The 26299-nt window shown below is 41.8% G+C and overlaps 1 protein-coding gene across 1 annotated transcript in view; it reads right to left on the bottom strand.

Moving 5' to 3' along the window:
* The window catches only part of LOC133464113 (adhesion G protein-coupled receptor A3), a 388915-nt gene that overhangs the window by 245221 nt on the left and 117395 nt on the right, over nt 1-26299 (bottom strand). The window contains 1 exon segment of the mRNA XM_061746099.1: nt 322-486. Within this exon segment, the coding sequence (XP_061602083.1) occupies nt 322-486 (165 nt within the window).

Here is a 26299-nt window from a genome sequence, read left to right as displayed (position 1 = left end):
AGTGTCGCCTGTTGAAACCTGTTTGGTCCTTTAGTGTCAACTTGACGAGGATCATGACGACCTCAAGCTTGTACACTGCAAAAACTCAAAATCTTAACAAGAATATTTGTCTTATTTCTAGTTCAAATGTCTAATTTTTAGTCAAAAACTCAATAACTTGTTATTTGACAATTTTCACCTGTTTCAAGTCAATTTTCCATTAAAATAGTTTTTGCTTGTAATGAGAAGATAAATATTGTTCCATTGGCAGATTTTTTCTACTTATTTCAAGTGAAAATTTACTGATGCTCCGGTGAATGGTCGTGGATGCGAGTGACTCACCTGAAATCCCCCTTGTTATTAGTGACTCTGTCAGCCGGGCAGTACGGCGCCGACGTCTCCACCACCACGATCTCCATTTGCTGGGAGGCGTTCCCTCTGGAACTGGTCACCAGGCACTCCCAGCTGCCGGTGATTCCCACGTCGATGTTGGAGAGGACGACCTCGCTGGAGGAGAGCAGAGATCTGAGTCAGCGGGGTCAGGATCTGTGCAGGATTCAGGATTAACTGATGGTTAACCCCCAGAGCAGTGAGGGTTAACAGCAACAAATGATCTGGTCAATTGCTCAAAAGTCTTCTAAAAAATCATTTTTGCTGATGATAAAAACCTTTTTATATCACATAAAAACATTCATGAACTCCAAGACCTCCTTAAAAATGAGCTCTCTAAAGTGGACATTTGGTTTAAAGTAAATAGACTCTCTCTTAATATTAAGAAAACAAATTATATATTATTTTGTTTCAATAAAAAAACGAATAAATATAGAAAATTTGGCCTTTCAGATCGTAATAAATGATGAAGAAATAAAGAGAGTAAACTCTACAAAGTTCCTTGGGGTTCTCATTGATGACTGTCTAAATTTTAAATGTCATATAGATCACTGTGGCAGGGTGGAGGAGCAGCCACTCAGTTGATTGGGCACAGGTGTGACCAATCAACCTCTCCACCCTGCCTGGCTACATAAGAAGTGGCTGCACAGCAGCAAGAGGGCTCTGCTGAAGGTGCTGGTGCACGTGTGTCTGCAGTGAACGAGAATAAAAACGTTTCCTGCACGAAATCCTGTCTCCTCTGTCCTGTCCGTCGGCCCCAGTGGCAACGGGCTTGCTACAATCACCTTGTGGAAAAACTATCTAAATATGTCGGCCTGTTTTTCAAACTGAGACACCTACTTCCACGCTCTGCCCTTCTCACTCTTTATAAAACCTTGTTTGAACCTCATTTAAATTACTGCAATATTATTTGGTGTAATACTTACCCCAGTCATCTAAAAAAATTTAGAAGTTTTACAGAAAAAAATTATCCGTGCCTCCATCTCCTCCCACTATGGTATTCTTCGCCTTAAAGAATATAACTACTTCCATAATGCTTGTACAATATTTCAGGTGTTCTCAGGTTTGAATCCCAGACTAACTCAACTCATCCCAATCTCCGTTGGTCCCCTGCACACCCACAAAACTAGACATAAACACCTTATTATAGGGAAAAAACGTAAACTTGTGGGAACTCACAAACGTGTTGTGAGTGTTGTGTGTCGGGGAAACAGATCTGGAATGAGTTGAATGATTGTCTTAAAAAGTCACAGTCCATTTCCATATTCAAACAGCAGTTAAATAATCAATTGTTAAGCTCATATATATAAATGTACACTCTGGGATCATAAAATGTTTCATGTTAAGTGTTTGTAATGTGATATGTTTTATGTAAGTGGTAGTCTAGTATAATGTGCATGTTGTATTGTTTTGTGTGTATTAAGTGTAAGTGTATGTAAGTATTCCTGTCTACTGTTTTATGTTCATTGGCTCCATAAGCTTTTGATTCTCCAGGAGACCAATTCACATGTGTGAGTGTGAATAAAAATCTAATTAAATAAATCAAACAATCCCAAAAATTCCTGATCCAGTAAAGATGTGTAATGGAAAAATAACAATGTATTCTACATTTCGGATACATGGTTAATACTTTATATGATGCATTTTGATTCCAGACTTGTACTTTGAATGAACTCACTGTCTGAGTCTTGGAAATGCAATCATCTTATCTTATGCTCTTTGTTTGTTGTTTAACTTTATCTGAATCCAGGAAGGAACTACTGATCACCTATCCATCGTAATTTCTTTCTTAACTCTTTACAGACTTGATGACATTTGGCATTACACCACACCTATAGATTATGATACATTTACTAACACAATTTTTGTCTATAAAACACACCTCCACCTTGGAGCAAACCATCAGTGTGCAGTTATACTTGGTTGTGATTGGATGCTGATCCCTTGCAAGGTTTTCATTAAACGACATAAAGACCATTTGGTTATTTTGTCAGTCTTTATTTTCAGATTTCCATCACAGATGTGTCTGAAAAATGTAATATTTTAACCCTTGGGCTGTCTTCTGGTCAAGGAAGGAAGAAGGGAAGAAGGGAGGAAAGAAGGAAGGAAGGGAGGAAGGAAAGAAGGGATGAAAGAAGGAAGAAAGGGAGAAAAGAAGGAAGGAATGGAGGAAAGAAGGAAGGAAGGGAGAAAAGAAGGAAGGAAGGAAAGAAGGGAGGAAAGAAGGGAGGAAGGAAAGAAGGGAGGAAAGAAGGAAGAAAGGGAGAAAAGAAGGAAGGAATGGAGGAAAGAAGGAAGGAAGGAAAGAAGGGAGGAAAGAAGGAAGAAAGGGAGAAAAGAAGGAAGGAAGGAATGGAGGAAGGAAGGAAGGAAGGAAGGAAGGAAGGAAGGAAGGAAGGAAGGAAGGAAGGAAGGAAGGAAGGAAGGAAGGAAGGAAGAAAAGAAGGAAGGAAGGAAGGAAGGGAGGAAAGAAGGAAGGAAGGGAAAAAAGAAGGAAGGAAGGGAGTAAAGAAGGAAGGGAGTAAAGAAGGAAGGAATGGAGAAAGGAAGGAAGGAAGGAACGAAGGAAGGAAGGGGAAAAAAGAAGGAAGGAAGGGAGGAAATAATGAAGGAAAGGATGAAAGAAGGAAGGAAGAAAGGAAGGAAGGAAGGAAGAAAAGGAGGGAGGGAGGAAAGAAGGAAGGGAGAAAAGAAGGAAGGAAGGGAAAAAAGAAGGAAGGAAGGGAGGAAAGAATGAAGGAAGAAAGGAAGGAAGAAAAGAAGGAAGGAAGGAAGGAAGGAAGGAAGGAAGGAAGGAAGGAAGGAAGGAAGGAAGGAAGGAAGGAAGGAAGGAAGGAAGGAAGGAAGGAAGGAAGGAAGGAAGGAAGGAAGGAAGGAAGGAAGGAAGGAAGGAACGAACGAACGAACGAACGAACGAACGAACGAACGAACGAACGAACGAACGAACGAACGAACGAACGAACGAACGAACGAACGAACGAACGAACGAACGAACGAACGAACGAACGAACGAACGAACGAACGAACGAACGAACGAACGAACGAACGAACGAACGAACGAACGAACGAACGAACGAACGAACGAACGAACGAACGAACGAACGAACGAACGAACGAACGAACGAACGAACGAACGAACGAACGAACGAACGAAGGAAGGAAGGAAGGAAGGAAGGAAGGAAGGAAGGGAGAAACGAAAGAAGGAAAGGAGTAAAGAAGGAAGGAAGGGAGAAGGAAGGAGAGAGCAGGGGGAAAGAAGGAACAGGAGAATTAGTTCATTTTGACCCGTAGACAGTATAAGGGTTAAATATGAACCGTTCCTTAACACGTCCGTTACTCTTAGGATTATCCGTCCTATTTTGTCCCAGTGATTCCTGTATCAAGAGATAATGCCTGATTAAATAAAAACATGGTGAAACAGTGACGAGCCAAACCATCTGCCAAGTGTCTCGAGGATTTTACTTATTCACGGGGAGAGGAGAAAAGTCAATGTGCATAATCACCGTGGTAATACTACTTCCTTGAGAAATGCCAGCTGTTTGCTGCTCAAATGTGATCCAGCTGTAGTAAAACATAATCTTAATGTTAGTTAGTAAATAAGTGTGATGAAGGATCTGCAGTCTGCCACTTGTAGCTGTTGAAGGTTTCCGTCTGGATCCAAGGGGAAGATGCTCCACTAAAGAGACCGTATGACAGGTGGGACACAAGGAAACTGACAGCTGTCACAGTTAAGGTTTTAAGTGCCCTAGATTTAAAAAATCTGTAATTTTTTTAAACTAAAAGGGGAGCACTTACTCATGGAAATGAATTTCCTGTCTGATACTCTCCTGGGTGTTGGGTTTGGGTGAGCTCACACTGCAAAAACTCAAAATCTTACCAGGAATATTTGTCTTATTTCTAGTTAAAATGTCTCATTACACTTAAAACAAGAGTCATTACCAGAAAAATAACTTGTTATTTGACAATTTTCACCTGTTTCAAGTACATTTTCACTTGAAATAAGTGGACAATCTGCCAGTGAGACACGATTTATCTTCTCCTTACAAGCAAAAAAATCTTCCACTGGCAGATTTTTCTACTTATTTTAAGTGAAAATCTACTTGAAACAGGTGAAAATTGTTGTTTTTTCCAACGATGAGTCTTGTTTTAAGTGTAATGAGATTTGTTTGACCAAAAATGAGACATTTTAACCCTTGTGTTGTCAAGGATGGAGGAAAGGAAGAAGGATGGAAGGAAGGAAGGAAGGAAGGAAGGAAGGAAGGAAGGAAGGAAGGAAGGAAGGAAGGAAGGAAGGAAGGAAGGAAGGAAGGAAGGAAGGAAGGATGGAAGGAAGAAAAGAAGGAAGGAAGTAAGGAAGGAAGGAAGGAAGGAAGGGAGGGGGGAAGGAAGGAAGGAAGGAAGGAAGGAAGGAAGGAAGGAAGGAAGGAAGGAAGGAAGGAAGGAAGAAAAAAAGGAAGGAAGGAAAGAAGGAAGGGAGGGAGGAAGGAAGGGAGGGAGGAAGGAAGGGAGGGAGGAAGGAAAGAAGGAAGGAAGGAAGGAAGGTAGAAGGGGATGAAGGAAGGAAGGAAGGCATGAAGGGAGGGAAAAAAGAAGGAAGAAAGGAAGGAAGGAAGGAAGGAAGGAAGGAAGGAAGGAAGGAAGGAAGGAAGGAAGGAAGGAAGGAAGGAAGGAAGGAAGGAAGGAAGGAAGGAAGGAAGGAAGGAAGGAAGGAAGGAAGGAAGGAAGGAAGGAAGGAGAGAGCAGGAGGAAAGAAGGAACAGGAGAATTAGGTCATTTTGACCCAAAGTACAAGGGTTAACTAGAAGACAAAGACAAATATTCTTGTTAAGATTTGGAGTTTTTGCTTCAGTTTTGCCCACACGTGTTTCAGAGAGACAGCGACACAAACTAACCGCCAAAAGCCCAAAGACGATCCCGTCTCCTGCCCTTCAAATCAGAGAGTATTTGTCTGACATGGATGCGTTGGAAGTGTGGGAAGAAAGTGGAGCACGAAGAACCACATCAACACACCGGCTCCCAGTTAGTTAGCGTATTCCCTCTTCTAATTTAGTGGGTTTTGAATTCCACATCAAGGTGGAAACCTCAGTAGGGATAGGGAAGGAACCGGAGCAGAGGAAACCCAACGTGTCACGACTTTCCTGCATATAGGATCCGAGTCTGCAGGAAAAAAAGGACCTGTATATATAAAATTTCCAAGCGGATTCACATTGTGCTCTCGTGAAAAACCGTCCCCGCTGCTCGTTGTTTACTATGAAAAGGAAAGCGCAAATCATAGGATGATGTTATCATTCCCTGCAGCTAGACAGCTAGATGACTTTGCTGTGATGACTTTCTGTGTGAGAATTCTGAAAAACTGAATAAAATGAGTTCTGATTTCATCATCTGTGTCCCACTAAAGCTCTCGTTTGTGATTGCTTTTCTAAAAGGCCCTAAATCAGATTAGAATGCTTGACTGAGATGATGACATTCTGCTCTAAAGAACAAATGTGTGCTAGTGTGTGCTTGTGAGTGACTGTCTGCGAACACCAGCGTTATCTAATCTAAGATTTAAACACCCCTGGGCATTTTTAGGCGCTTGTGCCCCAGACATTTAATAATTTGGACAGGAGCTTTCAAAAGCTTTCCAAAGCGCTGCCGCACAGGCGGAATCTGCACACCCTTAACCTCCTGTGAGGATACAACGCGTTTTACAGGAGTCTAGTCTATGAAATTAATGTCTTCCGTGCTATTATGCATTTGTTAATATTCATGATCAACTCCAAGCTACATATGTCTGCGATGCATGCTGGGTCTTTCGCAGGATACAAATCTTTCCATCAGGGATGTTCCCTTGGTTTCGCTTGCCAAGCCCTCTTTAAATCAGCGTTCGAAGGTTTCGCGTCAGTTTAAAGTGTGAATGGACCTTGTGTATATGCAGAACTGACTGAGAGGGCACTTGCAGAACAGCAGCAGGGACAAATCATCCTTTCGTGTTCTACACCTGATGGTAACTTGTGGAATTTGCTTTGAACTGGCCTCTCGAGTCGTATTATGTAGCCACATTGAATTTGAAGGCTCTAAGTGTCATTTTTATGTCTTTTATTTGTCCTTTTTACAGTTACAAACATTCCAATATCCACGCGTGCTGCATCGAGTGGCAGTCTTTCTTTTTTATTACTCCATATACACATATATGTTCTGCTATAGAAAAATATGATCACATATCAATTGGCAATCAGTTAAAGTGAACCAAAGAAGACACTTTTTTTTCTCAATTGAAGCTGAAGCTGGAGTTAGACAGGGATGCCTCCTATCGCCTTTCATGTTCCTCCTAGTCATTGACTGGATCATGAAGACCACTACAACGGGTAGGAAAAACGGCATACAGTGGAACCTCTGGACACAACTCTACGACCTTGACTTTGCTGACGACCTGGCTCTCCTGTCGCACAACCACAACCAGATGCAAGCCAAGACCACCAAACTATCAACCACATCCCTTGGGACGGGGTTAAGGATAAACCGTAAGAAGACCAACCTGATGAGGATAAACACCTCAACCAACATCCCAGTCACAGTAGAGGGCAAACCCATACAGGAGGTTGACTCCTTCACCTTTACCTCTGCAGCATTATAGATAGACAGGGTGGCACAGACAGCAACGTCACTGCAAGAGTAGGCAAAGCCAGACCAGCGTTCATCATTCTAAAAAACCTCTGGTCCTCCAAAGAAATAACCACAACAACTAAAGTGCGTATCTTCAATTCCAACGTGAAAAGCATTCTTCTCTACGGTTCAGAGACGTGGAAAAGGACAAAAAGGACGTTGCAGAAGATACAAACTGTCATGACTGGTGTGGTGAGGACCCAGATGCAGGAGAGCGAGAGGCAGGAGTTCAACAAAAAAAGGGTTTATTACACAAAAAAGGCAAGGACCAAAAACCAAAGCGCTGCTTAGCAGGATCAATAACACAGAAACAGGGATAAAAAAACTGGAGGAAAAACTTGGCAGGACACATGGAGGGAAGCACAGTACGGAACCACAAGGAGCAAGGGAACGACAAGACCAGATATACACAGGGGATAACGAGACACAGGTGCAGACAATCAGGGCAGATGGGACACAGGTGGGGCAAAACAGAAACAAACTGGGGGAAATGTCAACCACTGACACAAACCTTCATTAACTGCTGTCTGAGGCGCATCTTCAGAATCAGGTGGCCAGACAAAATCAGAAACGAGGAACTGTGGCAGAGAGGAAGACAGGAGCCAGCAGAGAGACAAATACTGATGCGAAAGTGGGGATGAATCGGACACACCCTGAGGGAACCGGCAGCTACTACTACACACCAGGCCCTGCCTTGGATTCCCCAGGGGAAGAGAAGGAGAGGACGGCCCAAAAACAGCTGGAGACGGGACACTGAGGCAGAACCCAAGAGCCATGGAATCAGCTGGGGGGAGGCAGAAAGGACAGCCCAAAACGTTGTTAAATGGAGAGGAGTCGTCGGTGGCCTATGCTCCACTGGGAGCGACGGGCCTAAGTAAAGTAAGTAAAAAGCTGAAGTGCTCTTCCAGATTCCCGCGCACCCGTCATTTTCCACAAGATCACGCCTGACATTCACCATTTTGAACTAGAACTGCTGTTAAGTACGTAGATATGTAACTACTAGATGCTGCATGCCCTACGGAGGCGGATGGATAACCATCCTTTCTGACCAGCACCTTGTTGGGAAGGTTGTGGTTAGTGCTAATGTATGTCATGGGGCAGGCATGTAAACAAACCAGTAACTTTTTGCCCGAGAACATGTTTTAAAATTTAAATGAATGAAAAATGTTGTTTGGCTTTCACTCTTCTAGAGATTGATTATTTACTTTCTCTGTTAGTTGTTTTTCTGAGATCCGTCTTCTGTTTTTTTTTTTACTTGATTTTTCTGTCATATTTACGTTTGTCTTCCTTCTTGTTTTGCATGTGTGTTTACTTTGCTGTTTTTTCGTTTTTGTAGATTGTTGGTTTTTGTTGTATTAGTATCAACTATGAAGTAAACAAAGTTAAAAAGGGTAGGCAAAATAAGCTTAGGCTTCAGGCTACACCTTTTGGTCGGTTTTTTCCTTACTTCTTTTTTTTACTTCTTTTTTTTATTAATTCTTTCCTACGAAAGGAAATGAAATGCAATGTATTGTATTCATTGACACTGATCGACCAAATGAACTACTACTACTACTACTACTTAATATTCTTCTATAGAAAAATATGATCAGATATCAATAGGCAATCAACTAAAGTGAACCAAAGAGGATGAATTCACTTCTACAAGTGTGAGGTCGTCATGGTGATCATCAAGTGGACACTAACAAACAGGTTTCAACAGGTGACACTGGACTCCCAAGTAAAAATGTCAGACTTAAGAGCAGAAACATGTTTACCGCCTGGTTTCTGGATGTGTACGCCTGGAGGAGGATTCTGATGAATACATTGTCCACTGTCAAAGGCTGATAAAGTAGTCACCCTAAAGCTGATGTCAAGATCAATGATCGCTTGTTCTACTCCTTCCATGTTACAGCTATCATGATCGTCAGACCGGTCCTAACTCAGTATGCCACCCACATCTTATATAACACCTCAACTATTCTAATTCTGTTTGACCAGGAGAAACAGCTACAGGCGGTCCAGGATGCAGTGGTGGGTCAAGTCTGCATCCAGTTCCCTAAACTAATTTGCTGAATAGGCTCCAGCTGATCCAAAATGCAGCAGCGCGAGTGCTGACAGGAATCAGCAAGAGCGACTACGCCTCTCCAATGTTAGCGTCGCTCCATTGGCTACCTGTAAAATTCAGAATCCAATTTAAAATTGTATTACTTGCATAGAAAGCCCAAAACGGCTCAGCTCCGCATTATTTGCAAGACCAGATAGTGCCTTATGTTCCTGGCAGAGCTCTCCGTTCTCGGAGTGCAGGTTTACTCGTAGTTCCTAGAGGATCCAAATGTAGATTTGGAGGGCGGGCATTCTGCTATCAGGCACCATTACTATGGAACCAACTTCCAATCTGGGTTAAGGAGGCTGACACCACCTCCACCTTTAAAACTAAACTTAAAACCTCTGTTTAGTAAAGCCTATAGTTAGTGTTTAGTAAACCTCTAGCTGGTGTTGGTAAATCTCTAGGTAGTGTAAACTCTAGTGTGTTAGAGTCAGTAGTCATAGTTGCAGCTATAGAACAAGACTATAATAGTTAGTTTCAAACATCGCGGTAGATATGCTGCTATAGGCTTATGCTGCAGGGGGGACCGACATGATTCGCTGGGCGGTGCCTCTCAACCTTCTTCTCCTCTCCTCTTCCCTTCCTCTCTTCTCCATTTACATTTTTATTTATTATAAGTATCTCATAGCCATGATTTTTGTCCATCGCTCCTGTAGTTTCTTGTGCTGCCCCCCTTTTTTCTCTTTTGTGCATGTTTGCAGGCTGGAGCTTCGGGAGCTGCCTGCTGGCCTGCGGGGCCCCCCACCCCCACCCACCCCCGGTCATCCCGCTGCTTCCACCTGCCTGCTGTGCTGTTGACGTCCCTGACTCCCCCAGTCTGGCCTTCGGCACGAGGGTCCCCCCTTATGATCCAGGTCCTGGTCCAGGTTTCTTCCCTCCTAAAGGGGAGTTTTTCTTGCCACTGTTTGGCTTAAGGCTTTTCTCCCACTAGGGGAGTTTTTACCTGCCATTGTTTATGTAATAATTGCTCAGGGGTTTATGTTCATGTTCTTGGTCTCTAGAGACAACGTCTGTTGTATTAGACACTATACAAATAAAATTGAATTGAATTGAATTGAATTGAATTGAATTGAATTGAATTGAACGCAGCTTTATATGGACTTAAGGGCTTAAAGACCTCAGCACGAACATTACCTGCCATCCCTGCCAACTGGCAAGCAGAGGCATCCTTCTCTACTTTCTGAAGTTGCTTCATTTCCTCATTTGTGAGAAGTGTCTGCTAAATGAGTAAATGCTAATTCTTATGTGACCAGAAAAACTAATTCTATTGCAGACATTTAAACTTGATACCAAGACAAATTAGTTTCACATCACTTGTTGCAAATTTGCTATTCATTACAAACTGGCCTTTTCAAAAATACTTCAAAAAAACAAACAGTTTATAGCTGTTTTCACTCGGCGATCTCCCTGGCAACGTTACAACCGATGACACAGCTGGGTGATTCCGAGTATGCAAGCGTGGGGCAGCGTTGCAGCAAAGGGGACAATTATATCATTGTTGAATGTGTGCCAAATGTCTGAATGCTGGGAAATGCAGAGGACCAACCCCACCTCCCCACCCCTCGTCCCACAGACACACCCTCACCCAGTACTGGAGTTGAGGGGGGATGATGGGGGATGGCATCCCCTCTGAAATAAAAACGGTCAAAATCACCCCCCCCTGTAAAACTGCCATCCCCCCTTTCCATCCCTTATGTAATTTCATCAATGAATGTGGTTTTACTGCTATTTCAACATTTAGAGTCATCACCAGAAAAATAACACCAGAAAAATAACTTATTTGACAATGCTCACATGTTTCAAGTAAATTTTCACTTGAAATAAGCAGGAAAATCTGCCAGTGGGACAAGATTTATCTTCTCATTACAAGCAATACAATCTTGTTCCACTGGCAGATTCTTCTACTTATTTCAAGTGAAAATCTACTTGAAACAGGTGAAAATTGTTGTTTTTTCCAGTGATGAGTCTTTTTTTAAGTGTAATGAGATTTTTTTTACTAAAATGAGACATTTTAACTAGAAATAATATTCAATAATATAATAATATTCTTGTTAAGATTTTGAGTTTTTGCAGTGATCCATTTTACTTATCCTGTGAAGGACAGAGTCATATTGATAAGTTCAGGAAAGTGTTTTTTATTGTTGTGTTTTGATGTATTTGATGTAAGCCCAGTGGATATTTAAAGCTTACAGAAGGCTGCATTTAACTGCTGCTATGTCATTCCTGCAGTATTTCTGCAGGTGTTTTGGTCAGTGCTATTATTTTTAATATATTATATTATTTGTAATCAGCACAAATTATCTGTCCCCATATGATAAAATCCACCATCCCCCCTGATTTTTTTTTTACAACTCGAGTACTGCCCTCACCTCTCCCCTCTCCACCTCCACCCCCACATCCCACCATCCTTGTTGAGCTGCTGCACAAACACACAACAGGATACAAGCAAAGCAGCCAGCCGAGCTTTCAGGAAAAAAACAAAATGTAGTTTTAGTATAACTAAAAGGAAGTGACTGTAGAATATAGCTGCAATCAGTAGGGCCAGGGCTCGCACACGGCACACAAAGCTCTGACCTACATCCAGCGTAACACTGCACCATTGTGGAGCAGCTCCCCCAGGACTCATTAGGAACATTTATTCTTGCGCAGAGATATTCAACAATTTGTTCACATAATGTTGCTTATGAGACTGTAAACTTCCAATCTGTCCCCTCTCACCAACAAATGCTCCAAAGCAGGGTGTTTTAACTGAAGCTCGCTGTTCGCACTTGGTGAGTTTTATGTGTTATAACGCAGCTTTGAATGCTACACTGCAAAAACTCAAAATCTTACCAGGAATATTAATCTTATTTCTAGTTAAAATGTCTCATTTTTAGTCAAAAAATCTCATTACACTTAAAACAAGACTCATTACCAGAAAAATAACTTATTTGACAATTTTCACCTGTTTCAAGTACATTTTCAGTTGAAATAAGTCGAAAATCTGCCAGTGGAACAAGATTTATCTTCTCATTACAAGCAAAAAAATCTTGTTCCACTGGCAGATTTTTCTACTTATTTTAAGTGAAAATCTACTTGAAACAGGTGAAAATTGTTGTTTTTTCCAGTGATGAGTCTTGTTTTAAGTGTAATGAGATTTTTTTGACTAAAAATGAGACCTTTTAACTAGAAATAAGACAAATATTTTTGTTAAGATTTTGAGTTTTTGCAGTGTAGTGAACATTATTGTATACTGTATGTATTTTTTTAAATATATTTTGATACCAAAAAAGCACATCCATTTGTAAACACGTGAACACACGTGGTTACACGGTCGACTCGTCTCGTTGCTGTTTCTTGTCTCAATCTTATCAGTGACTTGACCGAGTTTATAAGGTGAACTGTTAATAATTCACACTTTGCCCTCATTTAACTCCGTTCACCACTTCTGAAAGTTTCATCCTTAATTATCGACAAAAACTGACTAAATATTCAATGTATCTACGGAATATTCCACTTAATCAGCAACGAATGCTGCACTACAGCCTGAAAAAACTGCTGAAAATAAGAGAAGAAAAAGGTCAGAAAGTGCAATCAGGGGGGCAGGGATTTCATAAAATGCTGCCGGATCAAATAAAAAGACACATATTTAGGTAGATTTTAAAGATGTGAAAATGTGATCATGAGCAACAATTGAGAAATCGCTATCACCTACACTACAACCTCTCCGGAACTCCCTCCGCCCCGACATCAGGAACATTAACTCACTCTCAATCTTCAAATCCCATCTAAAAACCCAACTGTTCAAACTTCTAGGCTATTGCTGATTTCTTTTCTTTTCTTTTCTTTTTGATTTGATTTCATTTATATTGTTGTCCTTTTTTGGCTCTTTTAATCAATGTTGTGTGCACTGTAAAGGTGACTTTGAGTGCCCTGAAAGGTGCCTTAAATAAATAAAATGTATTATTATTAGGGCTGTCAAGGTTAACACGTTAACGTCCTCTTAAGGCCAACAATTTTTTTAACGCACGATTAACGCACAGGATAAAAAAAAACGGCACCTGTAGCATTCAGGTCAAAAGCTTTTTTGGAACGGATAAGCGGCGGACGATGGATGGATGGATGGATTATTTAACATCATGCAACTGACTGATGTATTCACAGTGATTCAATATAAGTTTTAAATGTACCTGTGTACGGTTTATTTTAATATTTACCATTCAAAAGCACTATATTTAAGGGTTTAATTCCACGTCCATTGAAATGTTAAATAAAGTTTATAAAAAAAAAACTAAAAAAAAAACAGATCCGCGACTGGTCATGTGATCAGGATCTCCGCTCGTCACTTTATGACGTAGAGTGGATGCCCAGGGAATTCCCTGTGTTTGACGGAATGGGAGAATGGTTAAAACAATTAATTTAAATATCGCCCGTCTCCACTTCCTGGTTCAAAAGCAATTAAAAATGATAATTTGTAGCTGGACGACGCTCTGGTTAAGGTCTGGTTAGGTTAATGCACCACTTATGATTGGTTAGAAGTAGGAAACGCTTGTGGTTTTTCACTAAAAATAATAATTTCACATCATTTACGCCACCTCCATCGTCATGGCGGCAGCAAACAACATGGTTGTTTGCTCACTCAAATTAACGTTAAATACTAGAAAACAGGGTTAAATACTGTTAAAAATCATCAAAACACCATTAAAACAGCGTTAAAAACATGCTTTTACAAACTGACAGTAACAAACAGTAACTTGCGCGTCAAAAACGTATAACTTAGCCACTATAATAAAGAATAGTTTATATACATAATAATAATGTAATAATCCGTGTATATATCACGACAATGGAGCCCATTGACTTTGTACAATATCTGTGGTGCTCACACGGAATTTTACCACTTTCCGTGTTGGTGCCACGGAAAATAGTGGTGAGAGGTCGTGGGCTTTTCACATATTTTAGTGAGATCAGGTTGTTCAGAAGAAACAACCCTTCCTTGAGCCAGCAATAGTGCATACATGTCAGTGTTTCCCCTAGAATATTTTTCAGGCCCGGTGGTACCCACCGAAAAATCCTAAACAGACGAGGCGCGTGGGACGGCATATTGGACATGTGACATACAGCAATATAACAAAGTTTTACATTAAAAATCATTGTAGGCCTATATTGCTGAATGATATCACTTCAATGAAATAATTAGATTTAATCTAACCTTTAACCAAAATGTCATGGGCCTGAAAGGTCTGACCCCATATGAGCATTGAGCATCTTTTCTATATATTTCAGCGGGATCTCTATGAAAACTCTCTGGGATGGTCCTCTTTTAACGGCTGCTTGTGCTGACGGCATATGCCACAAAACATCCATATTCACAATTGAGATTATATCAGTTATAAATAATTTAAACATTGTAGATTTTTTTTCCCGTTAGGTTATAACAGGGTTACATGCATTTGACTGGGGGAAAAATGAACCTTTAGTGGTTCTACTGGAAAGACAATCTATTGTCTGTGTTATTTTCATCATTATTGCTTACCAAAAAAAGAAGCTCAATCAGAACAAAAATGTAAGCTAAACAACAAATTGGAAATGTACCATGGGGACTGTGGTACAACCAAGGGCTGTTTATGGTTATTAAGCCATTCGGGATCCCAGCCAGATGTTTAAATGCGTTGTTTTTACTGGGTCACCAGTCGGACCGGTGTCAACGACGGTAAAGGCTGATTTATGGTCCGCGGTACACCAACGCAGAGCCTACGGCGTAGGGTACACGGCAACGCGCACGTACGGTGCGTGTCTCCGCGTACCCTACGCCTTTGGTGTGCTGCAGAACCATAAATCAGCCTAGACGCTCATACATGGCTGGCACTAGGACCCCGCGGACGCCTGGTGTGTCGTCGGGCTGTGTTTTCCTTCATGCTCTGCAGCGTCTCATGCAAACACAAACACACGGACCTGCAGAAACATTTCTTTATATCATGTTGTCTGTCGCCCGCAATATTTTTTCTTTTTTTTTGGCTAGCTACAAACTCTATACATCCCATAATATATAATAATATGCCCGCGCTCTCAGTAGCGTTACTAGGCAACGAAGCAGGTTGACTCCCGTTGCAGAACAGCTGCAGAGGCTCCTAAACGTAAATGATCAGTGATTTTTTTTTTTTTTTTTAGGCCTGGCGGGGGGTCTCGTTGGCCTGGCGGCCCCGCCAGGCCTATATAATGGTAGGGGAAACACTGCATGTTATTGATAAACAACTTATGTTCTTATATTTTTTTAATAATAAAGTTGCAATTTGTGAACATACAGTGTTGTGATTTCTTTACAGTTAACATGATTCATTTGTCTTGTAACATAAGAAATAAAATGATGAGGAATTGGAGTAAAGAACTGTGGTGTACCCATTTAGAATTCAATTAAATCTTCCTGTGTGAAGATGAGGTGACCCGGTTCCCTCTTCAGGGAACTAAAGGCTGATTTATGGTTCCGCGTTACACCAACGCAGAGCCTATGGCGTAGGGTACACGCCGATTTAACGCAGAACCGTAATTCAGACTTAAGATCTGTTTAAACCATGTAACTGCATTCGAGCGTCCGACTATCGCGTCGGGCTGCGTGACATCGGACGCTCTCTCTCCACACTGAAACCGTTAAACTCACGGCCAGTTAGGACAGTCCAATACAAAAAAAATAAAGCAATGGAATTGATTTTGTCGCAGAAGCTCCACAGACACGCTTTGTGTACGGAGCCGCTGCTCTTCTGCCCGGAGCGAGGCTTTGTTACCTCCCCTGCTACACGTCATTCAAGCAGCCAATCAGCACAGAGCCTCATTATCATAGCCCCGCCCCTCAGGATCCAGCACAGATTCTGAGCTTGGAAGCGGTAAAACTAGAGAGATGGCCCACAGGCTGAATTTCTGATTTATGTAGAAAAAACAAGCTTTAGATTGTTTTTAAGACATTCAAGGCCTGTTTAAAATATACATTAAATGCCATAATAGGTCCCCTTTAAACACAACCACTACACAACCACTAAAACAACCACTACACAACCACTACACAACCTAACACAGCCTGAACCGCAATGTGCACCGATGCATGGCATACATCGTTAGATGCTTCTCCATCTTGCCTCGATGGGCATTACTTTTTTCAGTCAAAAGTGTCACCGTGGGGGGCGCTAGACGCCAAAAAGCGCACCCCATTATTAACTATTGGGAGCACAGGAATGAATGCAATACAACCGTAAACACCTCAAACTGACATAGAACCACCCCGAACACAACCACTACAGCCCCAAACCAAAGCAGCAAGAGGGGACGAATGGGCGGTAGGGCATGCCCATATCAAAATTTCCTGAAATTTTCTAGTTATTATTATTATTAGGCCTGAAGGATGAAGAAGGAAACAGATAGTTCCTCGTTTCCTTCACCTCCAGTAATATTTCTGAAGCAGGTTGTCCATTTTGTGCAAGATTAGCCTGATTAAAAATGGAGAAGATTAAGAAAGATACATCCAAAGTGTCTGCTGTGCCCAGCTCCAGGGCTCCCAAATGTTTGATTAATGACGCAGGAATCCGAGGCGGGTCCCACCTGGGCCTGTGGCACGGCTAATATGAGGAGTCGGGCCTGACGCCATCACTCAGCAGGCGTCTGGCCCGTCGCGCAGAAGCACCGGGTCTTGTGAGGTCTGTTTGTTTGCTGCTTTTCCCAGTGAGAAATGTAGACGGAGGAGCTTCGCAGCACTATTGTGATGAAGCACATAAAGCAAATATATAACGCCAGTAAAATAGTCCCCACAGGGATAATAGTGTTTCACGATGTTATCTATAATTCAGTGAAGAGAAAAACACCTCCCACCTGCCTGACCCTGTATAAGTCAGACTAAAGCTGAATTTAGGATAAAGAGAATAGCTGCTGAGCATGCACGTGCAGAGGGGGTGGAGGAGGGGGCTCAAGCACCCGCCCCATTTGCTCAGATGCCCAAAGGGCCAGTCCCGACCCCCCCCCCCACTAGTCCTACTTTTCAGCCCTACCCCTACATTTTGCACGTTCCCGTGAGGGTAGTGCTGTCCCAATTCCTCTTTGCATGTAGGGCTAGTGGACATAACAAGGGCTAGTGTGTATGAATCTAGCCCTTCACAGCGAGGGATTTCAGACGCTGACTCACTGACTAGAGAACATTTCCCAGAATGCTTTATGTCATCATTTGCATACTGAAACAAACGAGGCGGATGGACGACATCCTTTCTGACCAGCACCTTGTTGCAACCCAGTCTCACATAAAAACATACCCTGCGGGACCAACATACGTTGGTCCAAAGTGCAAAAACGTAGAGGGGTTACAATAATAACCCTTGAATTGTATAACTGTTACATTTTTCTGCCTATTCGTTTTGCGTCCAAGTCACGTGACTTTCAAGATTCTGGCCGTGACACCAAAAAACATGGCAGAGATTTCTAATTTTTTAGTGAATAAAATCAATATTTTGAGTTAGTTTCTGCATAAAATTGCGTTTTGATTACATTTCTAGCGAGAATATATATTTTACTTTCATAATATTCACTCAGTGAATGTACATAATCACTCGCTTGCTCGTTGTTGCAAAGTTTTTCAGATCTTGCCCGAATAAAGGCTGATTTATGGTTCCACGTTACACCAACGCAGAGCCTACGGCGTAGGTTACGCGGCGACGCACACCGTACGGCGCGCGTAACCTACACTGTAGGCTCTGCGTCGATTTAACACAGAACCATAATTCAGGCTTAATGTGAAGCTGAAACGTTTTCAACCTGATCTCACAAAAATCCGTGAAATGCCCAGGACCGCTTACGTACCCAAACGTAAACCACGCAGTGACGCAGCAAGTGGTCTCCCAATCCCTAGGGAAGATTACAAGGGCCCTACGCCTTGTGGCCCTTATTTTGAGGGCTAGTGGTAGAAAGTAGGGGGAACATTGGGATTGGCCCAAAGTGCCCTTCTGTCAAAGGCCTTTTTTTTTTTAGGCATTTAAAAAAAAAAAGATTTTTCAAGTGTGGGCCTATCGTGCCATTCATTCACCAATATCATCTAACAATTAATTATAATTCAGCTAAATAAAATGATATGATCCCCCTCATCATGTGCCCAGCAGGTACTGTAGCACACGTACCAGTTATTTATGTTGTATGTATGATAAAAAAGGTATGAAAAGGAGATCTGTCTCCATTACTGGAGTTAAATTCTGGAATGATGCCAACATACATTTAAAAACATCTCATTCTCTTTTGGTTTTTAAGAAAATGGTTTGTAAAGTTATTTTTGAAGCTTACAAGTGCGATTGGCTATCTGTTAATGTTTCTTTGCTTTTATGTTGTTTCTTTGCCTTTTATTGTTTCTTTGCTTAGTAGTTTGCTTCAGCCTATGCCTTTTCAGTCATTGTTCAACATATGATTATTGGTTTTGTGTGAAATGTTAATGCTGTGCACAATGTTTTTTTGGTGTTGTGTTGTTTTTGTGTTGTCATGACTGAATAAACTGTATTCATTCATTAATTCATTAATTCATTAATTCATATTTATGTTATGATTCAGATCTGTAATGTTTTTCTGGCATTACTTTAGTTTTGATTAGTGGGTATCCAGACTAATTATAGTTTTGTATTTTTCCATTAGTTTCCATTAGTTTTCAATTAGTTTCAGCATTAGTTTTAGTTTGTTATTTTGATACGTGGTTCGTGGGTAAGGTTTAAGAAGTTCAGAGAAGGTATTAAAATACAAAACACAACAGTGTTTCATAGCATCATCAGCAATCATAGCAGCATTTCTTCTGTCTCTGAAACACTCGGTGTTGCAGTAACGATGACAGGTAACTAGTCGGCACAAAGGACGACAGAGTTTGGCCTCAGTTAAGACACAACAGTGTTTTGTTTTGTAATGTACACTGCAAAAACTCAAAACCTTAACAAGAATATTTGTCTTATTTCTAGTTAAAATGTCTCATTTTTAAAAAAAAAAACCTCATTAAACTTAAAACAAGACTCATCACTGGAAAAAACAATTTTCACCTGTTTCAAGTAGATTTTTTTGCTTGTAATGAAAATATAAATCTTGTCCCACTGGCAGATTTTTCTACTTATTTCAAGTGAAAATGTACTTGAAACAGGTGAAAATTGTCAAATAAGTTATTTTTCTGGTGATGACTCTATATGTTGAAATAGCAGTAAAACCACATTCATTGATGAAATGACATAAGGGATGGAAAGTGAAAATTTTCAAATAACCAGTTATTTTTCAGGTAATGACTCTTGTTTTAAGTGTAATGAGATTGTTTGACTAAAAATTAGACATTTTAACTAGAAATATGACAAATATTCCTGGTAAGATTTTGAGTTTTTGCAGTGTAACAAAGCAACAAATGTAACAAAGTTATTGTCCGAAAGTGTTGCGTTCCTTCCTTCCTTCTTTCCTTCCTTCCTTCCTTCCTTCCGTCCGTCCGTCCGTCCGTCCTTCCTTCCTTCCTTCCTTCCTTCCTTCCTTCCTTCCTTCCTTCCTTCCTTCCTTCCTTCCTTCCTTCCTTCCTTCCTTCCTTCCTTCCTTCCTTCCTTCCTTCCTTCCTTCCTTCCTTCCTTCTTGTCATTCTTCCTTCCTTCTTTCCTCCTGCTCTCTCCTTCCATCCTTCCTTCCTTCCTTCCTTCCTTCCTTTCTCCCTTCCTTCCTTCTTTCCTCCCTTTCTTTTTTTCTCCCTTCCTTTTCTCCCATCCTCCCTTCCTTCTTTTATCCCTTCCTTCCTTATTTCTTCCCTTCTTCCCTTCCTTCCTTCCTTCCTTCCTTCCTTCCTTCCTTCCTTCCTTCCTTCCTTCCTTCCTTCCTTCCTTCCTTCCTTCCTTCCTTCCTTCCTTCCTTCCTTCCTTCCTTCCTTCCTTCCTTCCTTCCTTCCTTCCTTCTTGTCATTCTTCCCTCCCTTCTTCTCTTCCTCCTTCCTTGACCCGAAGACAGCACAAGGGTTAAAGATCCAGTAGTAAGTCTTTTTATCCTGCATGTGTCTGGTTGGATGCAGATTGCAGCAGATTTCACAGACTTCGTTGGCCTTCAGCCCCTCTGACCTCTGACCCCCCGCTCTGCTGTTATTGGTCACTTTTCTGATCCAATCAATCCCATCTAGAAGGCGGCAGGACTGCTGCACTCGTAGACCCGATGTGTTTGACTCCTCCATCTTCGGATTGGCTGTCAAATCTTGGAGATCAGTGTGTTTTGGACCTTAGTTCTGGCTGAGAGTAACGAGCTGCAGACGAGTTACCGGCTGACCCTGATTGAATGAGTTCATCTTTGATTTACCAACCATTTCTGCACATCTTAAAAGCTGTGAATGCTGTAAATGTGCAACAATTCCAACCAATGTAAGGTTGTGAAGCAATACCAAACCCACGCTTAACGAGTGTGTCATGTGTTGCTGAGGCTGAATGCTTTGAACCCCTTGCTCTGCTTTTTCTTTTTTTGACTATTGAAAATGAGAACAAAGTTTGTCACAGTTTAAAAGAGAAAACAACCAACAAACAAAAACATATTGGCCATCACCCTCCCTGACTCTCTTCTCTGAGTGGGTCGTCTCTGGCGGAGACAGCCCACCCAGACTGGACACGGCGTTCAGGAGCATGACCTGTCCGGTTTTTGAGTCCAGTTAAGGCACTTTTCCACTAGTACCTACTCGGCTCCTCTCAACTCAGCTCGGCTCGACTCAACTTGGCCTGGTTTCTCGAATAGTCACTTTTTCGCCGATTTCCGCCTCCTGACTCAGACGTCTGACTCCAACCCCCCGACCAATCGGTGGCCTGTAGAGTGATGATGTCAGATACAGCCGACTCAGCCGCTTAGAACCTCGGCAGAATAGATACAGAAAAGTATCTACTCTGCACGTTAGACCCCTAGTGGGAAAGAACCAATCCCAGTGGAGGCGAGCCGGGCTGAGTAGGTACTAAGGGAAAAGTGCCGATAGGGAGCTTGATGTCACGTCAGTGAGATTAAAAAACACTAAAAGAACTTGACCTGGAACCTTTGAGGGCTTGACACGTGTTTGTTTATTGTCTCGTCAGAGTACACACCTAAAATGATACTAGATTACATCAAAGACGAAGCTACCAATCATATTTTGAGCGGTTTCAAGGTCATAAACATCATATACTGTATTTCCCTTTAAACATTTACACATAGTCAGTTGTAGGCCTGTATTGAAAAAAATTCTAAATTCTAAATCAATTCTCATATTAATTCCTAAAAATCGATTCATATGTCTTAAGATCAAATTTTTTTTCTATCATTACATTACAACTTTTGTTATTTTTTTGTTTATGCCCAAAAAAGGAATGTTTTGTTGGACAACAGAATACATAGTGTCATGTTTTTGCCTTTTAAATATGTTTAAAGGTATGAAAACATTAAAGTTTTCAGTTATAATTGCATAAATTGTCTATTTTTTATTACTTTATATACTGTCTTGGGGTTACATTTGCAAAAATTGCTAAAAACCAAATTCTCAAAAATTAAAAACCGAAATACACCGAAAATGGAAAACATTTCAACAGAATGTGAGAAAAAATTAAACCGATTTCATCCGTCTCTGTTTCCTCCCTGGATCTGGTTGGTAATTCTGACCCACACGATGTTTCTGAAAGCAGTTCTATCAGCATTCTGGGAGCTGATTGGTCCTTACAGCATCATTAGCTGCAATACTTGCTGTTTAATCTCAATATAATACTAGTATTAATATGTTGCAGAACTACAGTCATATAATTCATGCAACAGCTCAAAAAACAGTTTTAACCCTTGTACTGTCTTTGGGTCAAAATGACCCAATTCTATCCTTCTTTCCTCCTGCCATGCTCTCTCCTTCCTTCTTCCTTTCCTCTTTTCCTCCTTTTTTACCCTCTTTTACTCCTTTTTCTTCCTACCTCCCTTTCGCCATTCCTTCCTTTATTACCTTCTTTGCTTTTCCTTCCTTCTTTCCTTATTTTATCCATTCCATCCTTCTTCCCTCCCTTATTTCTTTCCTTTTTCTCCCTTATTTCCTTTCTTTCTCCCTTCCTTCCATCTTTTCTCCCTTCCTTACTCCCTTTCCTACTTCCTTCCTTCTTTTCTCCTTTCTTCCTTACTTCCTTCTTTCCTTCATTCCTTCTTTTTTCCCTTCACCCTCCTTTGACCCAAAGACAGCACAAGGGTTAATAACACTAACCCAAATCGATATTGGATCGAATCAAATCTTGATAATCGATTCTGAATGTTAAGAATGGGAATGGAATCGATTCTTGACATTTGAATGGATCCCCAGCCCTGGTCAGGTAAGAGTCTGGACAGTTTCCACCAGTGAGATTGTGACATTAACATGATGTGGATTCCTTCTGACATGTTTGGGTGTTCCTCTATGAGGGCTCAAGTGGAGCCTTTAGGTTTTTTTTCACTAACTGACGACAGCTGTTGCTCCCGCCGTCAGCCTCTCCAGTCCCATCTTTCCACCTCTCCTCCTCATCAAAACTAATCCCCCACAACTTTGACCTCCCTCTTCCAGCTCAGTGTCCCGGGGAATCTCTTTCGCACTCCCAATCCTGATTATGGCTCACATTTCCAATTACCCGCGACTTCAGCATGTGTGCACAAATAAAGCCGTTTTCTTCCCCAGGTGGAACTTATTTAGGTCATGTTTTGTTTGGCACTTGAGATCGTCTCCATCCTGTAGAAAAGGCTGCAAAAAGAGCAGACGTTATTCCCCGAGCTGATGAGTGTACGAGGGTGCCGGCTCCAACAAAAACAGTCTGCTGCGCGTGAGCTCCACATCACCTTTCACCCTCCGCTGTAACTTATGTGACGGCGTTGATGGAGCCGAGTGGAGGGAGCCGGTGCAGCGCCGTTCCTGCTCCAGCAATTGTTCTGTCAAAGCTAAATAGACGAAGTCGTGAATACATAAACCTTGACGAATGTTTTGTCAGTTGATTGGCGCTCGGTGTAACGTATCCGTGGGTGTCGTTCACCTTGCGCGGTTCGTCCTCTGAGCCAGTCGGCCTTGCCCTGCACGGCCCGTCAGAGTGGAGAGACTTAACACGCAGGATTTAGCGCTGGCTTAAAGCTTAAAGTCTGGATTTGTCGTGCAGCGTTGAAGCAGCGTGAGCAACGATGCCAACGCAGAGAAGACACTTCCTTCAAGGTGAAACCAGAATGTTCAGCAGCGACGTGCAGAGACCCGTGGAGGGGCAGGTGCTGAAATGTAACCCTTGTGCTGTCTTCGGGTCAAGGAAGGAGGAGGAAGAGAAGAAGGAAGGAAGGAAGGAAGGAAGGAAGGAGAGAGCAGGAGGAAAGAAGGGAGAAAAGAAGGAAGGGAGGAAAGAAGGAATGAAGGAAGGAAGGAAGGAAGGAAGGAAGGAAGGAAGGAAGGAAGGAAGGAAGGAAGGAAGGAAGGAAGGAAGGAAGGAAGGAAGGAAGGAAGGAAGGAAGGAAGGAAGGAAGGAAGGGAGAAAAGAGGAAGTGAAGAAGGAAGGAGAGAGCAGGAGGAAATAAGGAAGGTAGGAAGGACGGAAGGAAGGAAGGAAGGAAGGAAGGAAGGAAGGAAGGAAGGAAGGAAGGAAGGAAGGAAGGAAGGAAGGAAGGAAGGAAGGAAGAAAAGAGGAAGGGAAGAAGGAAGGAGAGAGCAGGAGGAAAGAAGGAAGGAGAGAGCAGGAGGAAAGAAGGAAGGAAGGAAGGAAGGAAGGAAGGAAGGAAGGAAGGAAGGAAGGAAGGAAGGAAGGAAGGAAGGAAGGAAGGAAGGAAGGAAGGAAGGAAGGAAGGAAGGAAGGAAGGAAGGAAGGAAGGAAGGAAGGAAGGAAGGAAGGAAGGAAGGAAGGAAGGAAGGAAGGGAAGAAGTAACAGGAGAATTAGGTCATTTCGACCCGAACACAGCTCAAGGGTTAACTCTTAACTTTTCCATAAAAGTTAAAGAATGAATAGCAGAAATGGATCTAATACCTGGATTTTAACACTGAAATGGTAAAAAACCCAGAGGATCCCGTATTTTCCACGCTGACGAATGACTTGATTACACAAACCGCCAGGAAAAGAGCAAAAGTCGAAGGCATAAATACTACCTTTAATCCAATTATTTACGGCGCGGCAGCGCAGGCAGCGCAGAGAAACATTATCTGAGCGTTAGCTGGTACCTAATAAAAGGAAGAAAGAAACAGTGACGCTGTGGGCTTTATAACAAGGAGATTGATGGAGCTGTCTGGAACCCGAGCTGAAAAGGAGCTGGTGTTCTGGTTGCCAAATAAACCACACAACAAGAAGCTTTCTGGCCCTGTTTGACACAGGGAAACATATTTCTGTCAGCTCTTCATCAATATTTATGTTAGAGTGGGCAACTCAGACCAGGCAGCAGTTAAACCGAGCCGCAACCTCTCGCATCTCAACCCCGCTGCTGCGTTACTTTACCAAATGCACTTTCGATCACTCACTCTTACACACAGTACTGGAGTTGAGGGGGATGAGGGGGATGAGGGGGGTGGCATCCCCCCCTGAAATAAAAACGGTCAAAATCATCCCCCCTGTAAAACTGCCATCCCTCCTTTCCATCTCTTATGTCATTTCATCAATGAATGTGGTTTTACTGCTATTTCAACATTTAGAGTCATCACCAGAAAAATAACTTAAAAAAATAACAATTTTCACCTGTTTCAAGTACATTTTCACTTGAAATCAGAAACCAGAATGTTCAGCAGCGACGTGCAGAGACCTTTTGGAGGGGCAGGTGCGGAAATTTAAAAAGGGATACATGGAACACGACTTTAACACTTTCCGACAATAAATTTGTTACATTTGTTACTTTGTTACACTGCAAAAACTCAGTTAAGACACAACAGTGTTTTGTATTGTAATGTACACTGCAAAAACTCAAAATCTTACCAGGAATATTTGTCTTATTTCTAGTTAAAATGTCTAATTTTCAGTCAAAAAAATCTCATTACACTTAAAACAAGAGTCATTATCACAAAAATAACTTTTTATTTGACAATTTTCATCTGTTTCAAGTACATTTTCACTTGAAATAAGTAGAAAAATCTGCCAGTGGGACAAGATTTATCTTCTCATTACAAGCAAAAAAATCTTGTTCCACTGGCAGATTTTTCTACTTATTTCAAGTGAAAATCTACTTGAAACAGGTGAAAATTGTTGTTTTTTCCAGTGATGAGTCTTGTTTTAAGTGTAATGAGATTTTTTTTTACTAAAATTAGACATTTTAACTAGAAATAAGACAAATATTCTTGCTAAGATTTTGAGTTTTTGCAGTGATCCATTTTACTTATCCTGTGAAGGACAGAGTCATATTGATAAGTTCAGAAAAGTGTTTTTTATTGTTGTGTTTTGGTGTATTTGATGTAAGCCCAGTGGATATTTAAAGCTTACAGAAGGCTGCATTTAACTGCTGCTATGTCATTCCTGCAGTATTTCTGCAGGTGTTTTGGTCAGTGCTATTATTTGTAATATATTATATTATTTGTAATCAGCACAAATTATCTGTCCCCATATCATAAAATCCACCATCCCCCCTGATTGTTTTTTACAACTCGAGTACTGCTCACACACACACGTTCACATGTGCTGCAGACCGACATGAATGCAAAGATAGGAAGAAGATAGAAGATAAGAAAAAAAAAAGTGCAAACATCACGATGTCAGCCTCCTTTATCAGCGCAATTATGATTCAGCATCTGCTCCTCTGAGCGTGTGATCAGCCGGCGCTCGGCGAGAGCTGTGGGGCGGCTGGATGGTCAATCTCTGGAGATGAGCTGCAGATTGCTCTTAGCTTTTGGAGGGCTGCCAAGCCAATTCGGCGCTGTCCTTTCAGATCCTTATCAAGGGCGCCAGTAACAAAAGGTAAATCACAGCTCCGATGAGTGAGTGAGTGAGAGCCGGAGAGGAAGGGTCTGAGTGTGGGGGGGCCTCACTTGTGCAGAGTAAATGAACAAGTCTGCTCCACGTTACTCTGCATTCTCTATGAAACCTGACATTTAGGTAGCAGGAAGCATCAACTTTATCTGCTTCCTCACATCGTTGTGGAGGGTGGATGTGTGTTAGCGCAACAGGCCGCTGGTGTGAATGAAAAGAAGAAAGGGAGGAAAGAAGGAAGGGAGGAAAGAAGGAAGGAAGGGAAAAGGAAGGGAGAAAACAAGGAAAGAAGGAAGGAAGGGAGAAAAGAGGAAGGGAAGAAGGAAGGAGAGAGCA

This window comes from Cololabis saira, chromosome 17 (assembly GCF_033807715.1).
Source record: "Cololabis saira isolate AMF1-May2022 chromosome 17, fColSai1.1, whole genome shotgun sequence".
Taxonomy (NCBI): Eukaryota; Metazoa; Chordata; class Actinopteri; order Beloniformes; family Belonidae; genus Cololabis; species Cololabis saira.
Note: the sequence above shows the minus strand (reverse complement) of the source record. Positions and strands in the feature narration are given on the sequence as shown.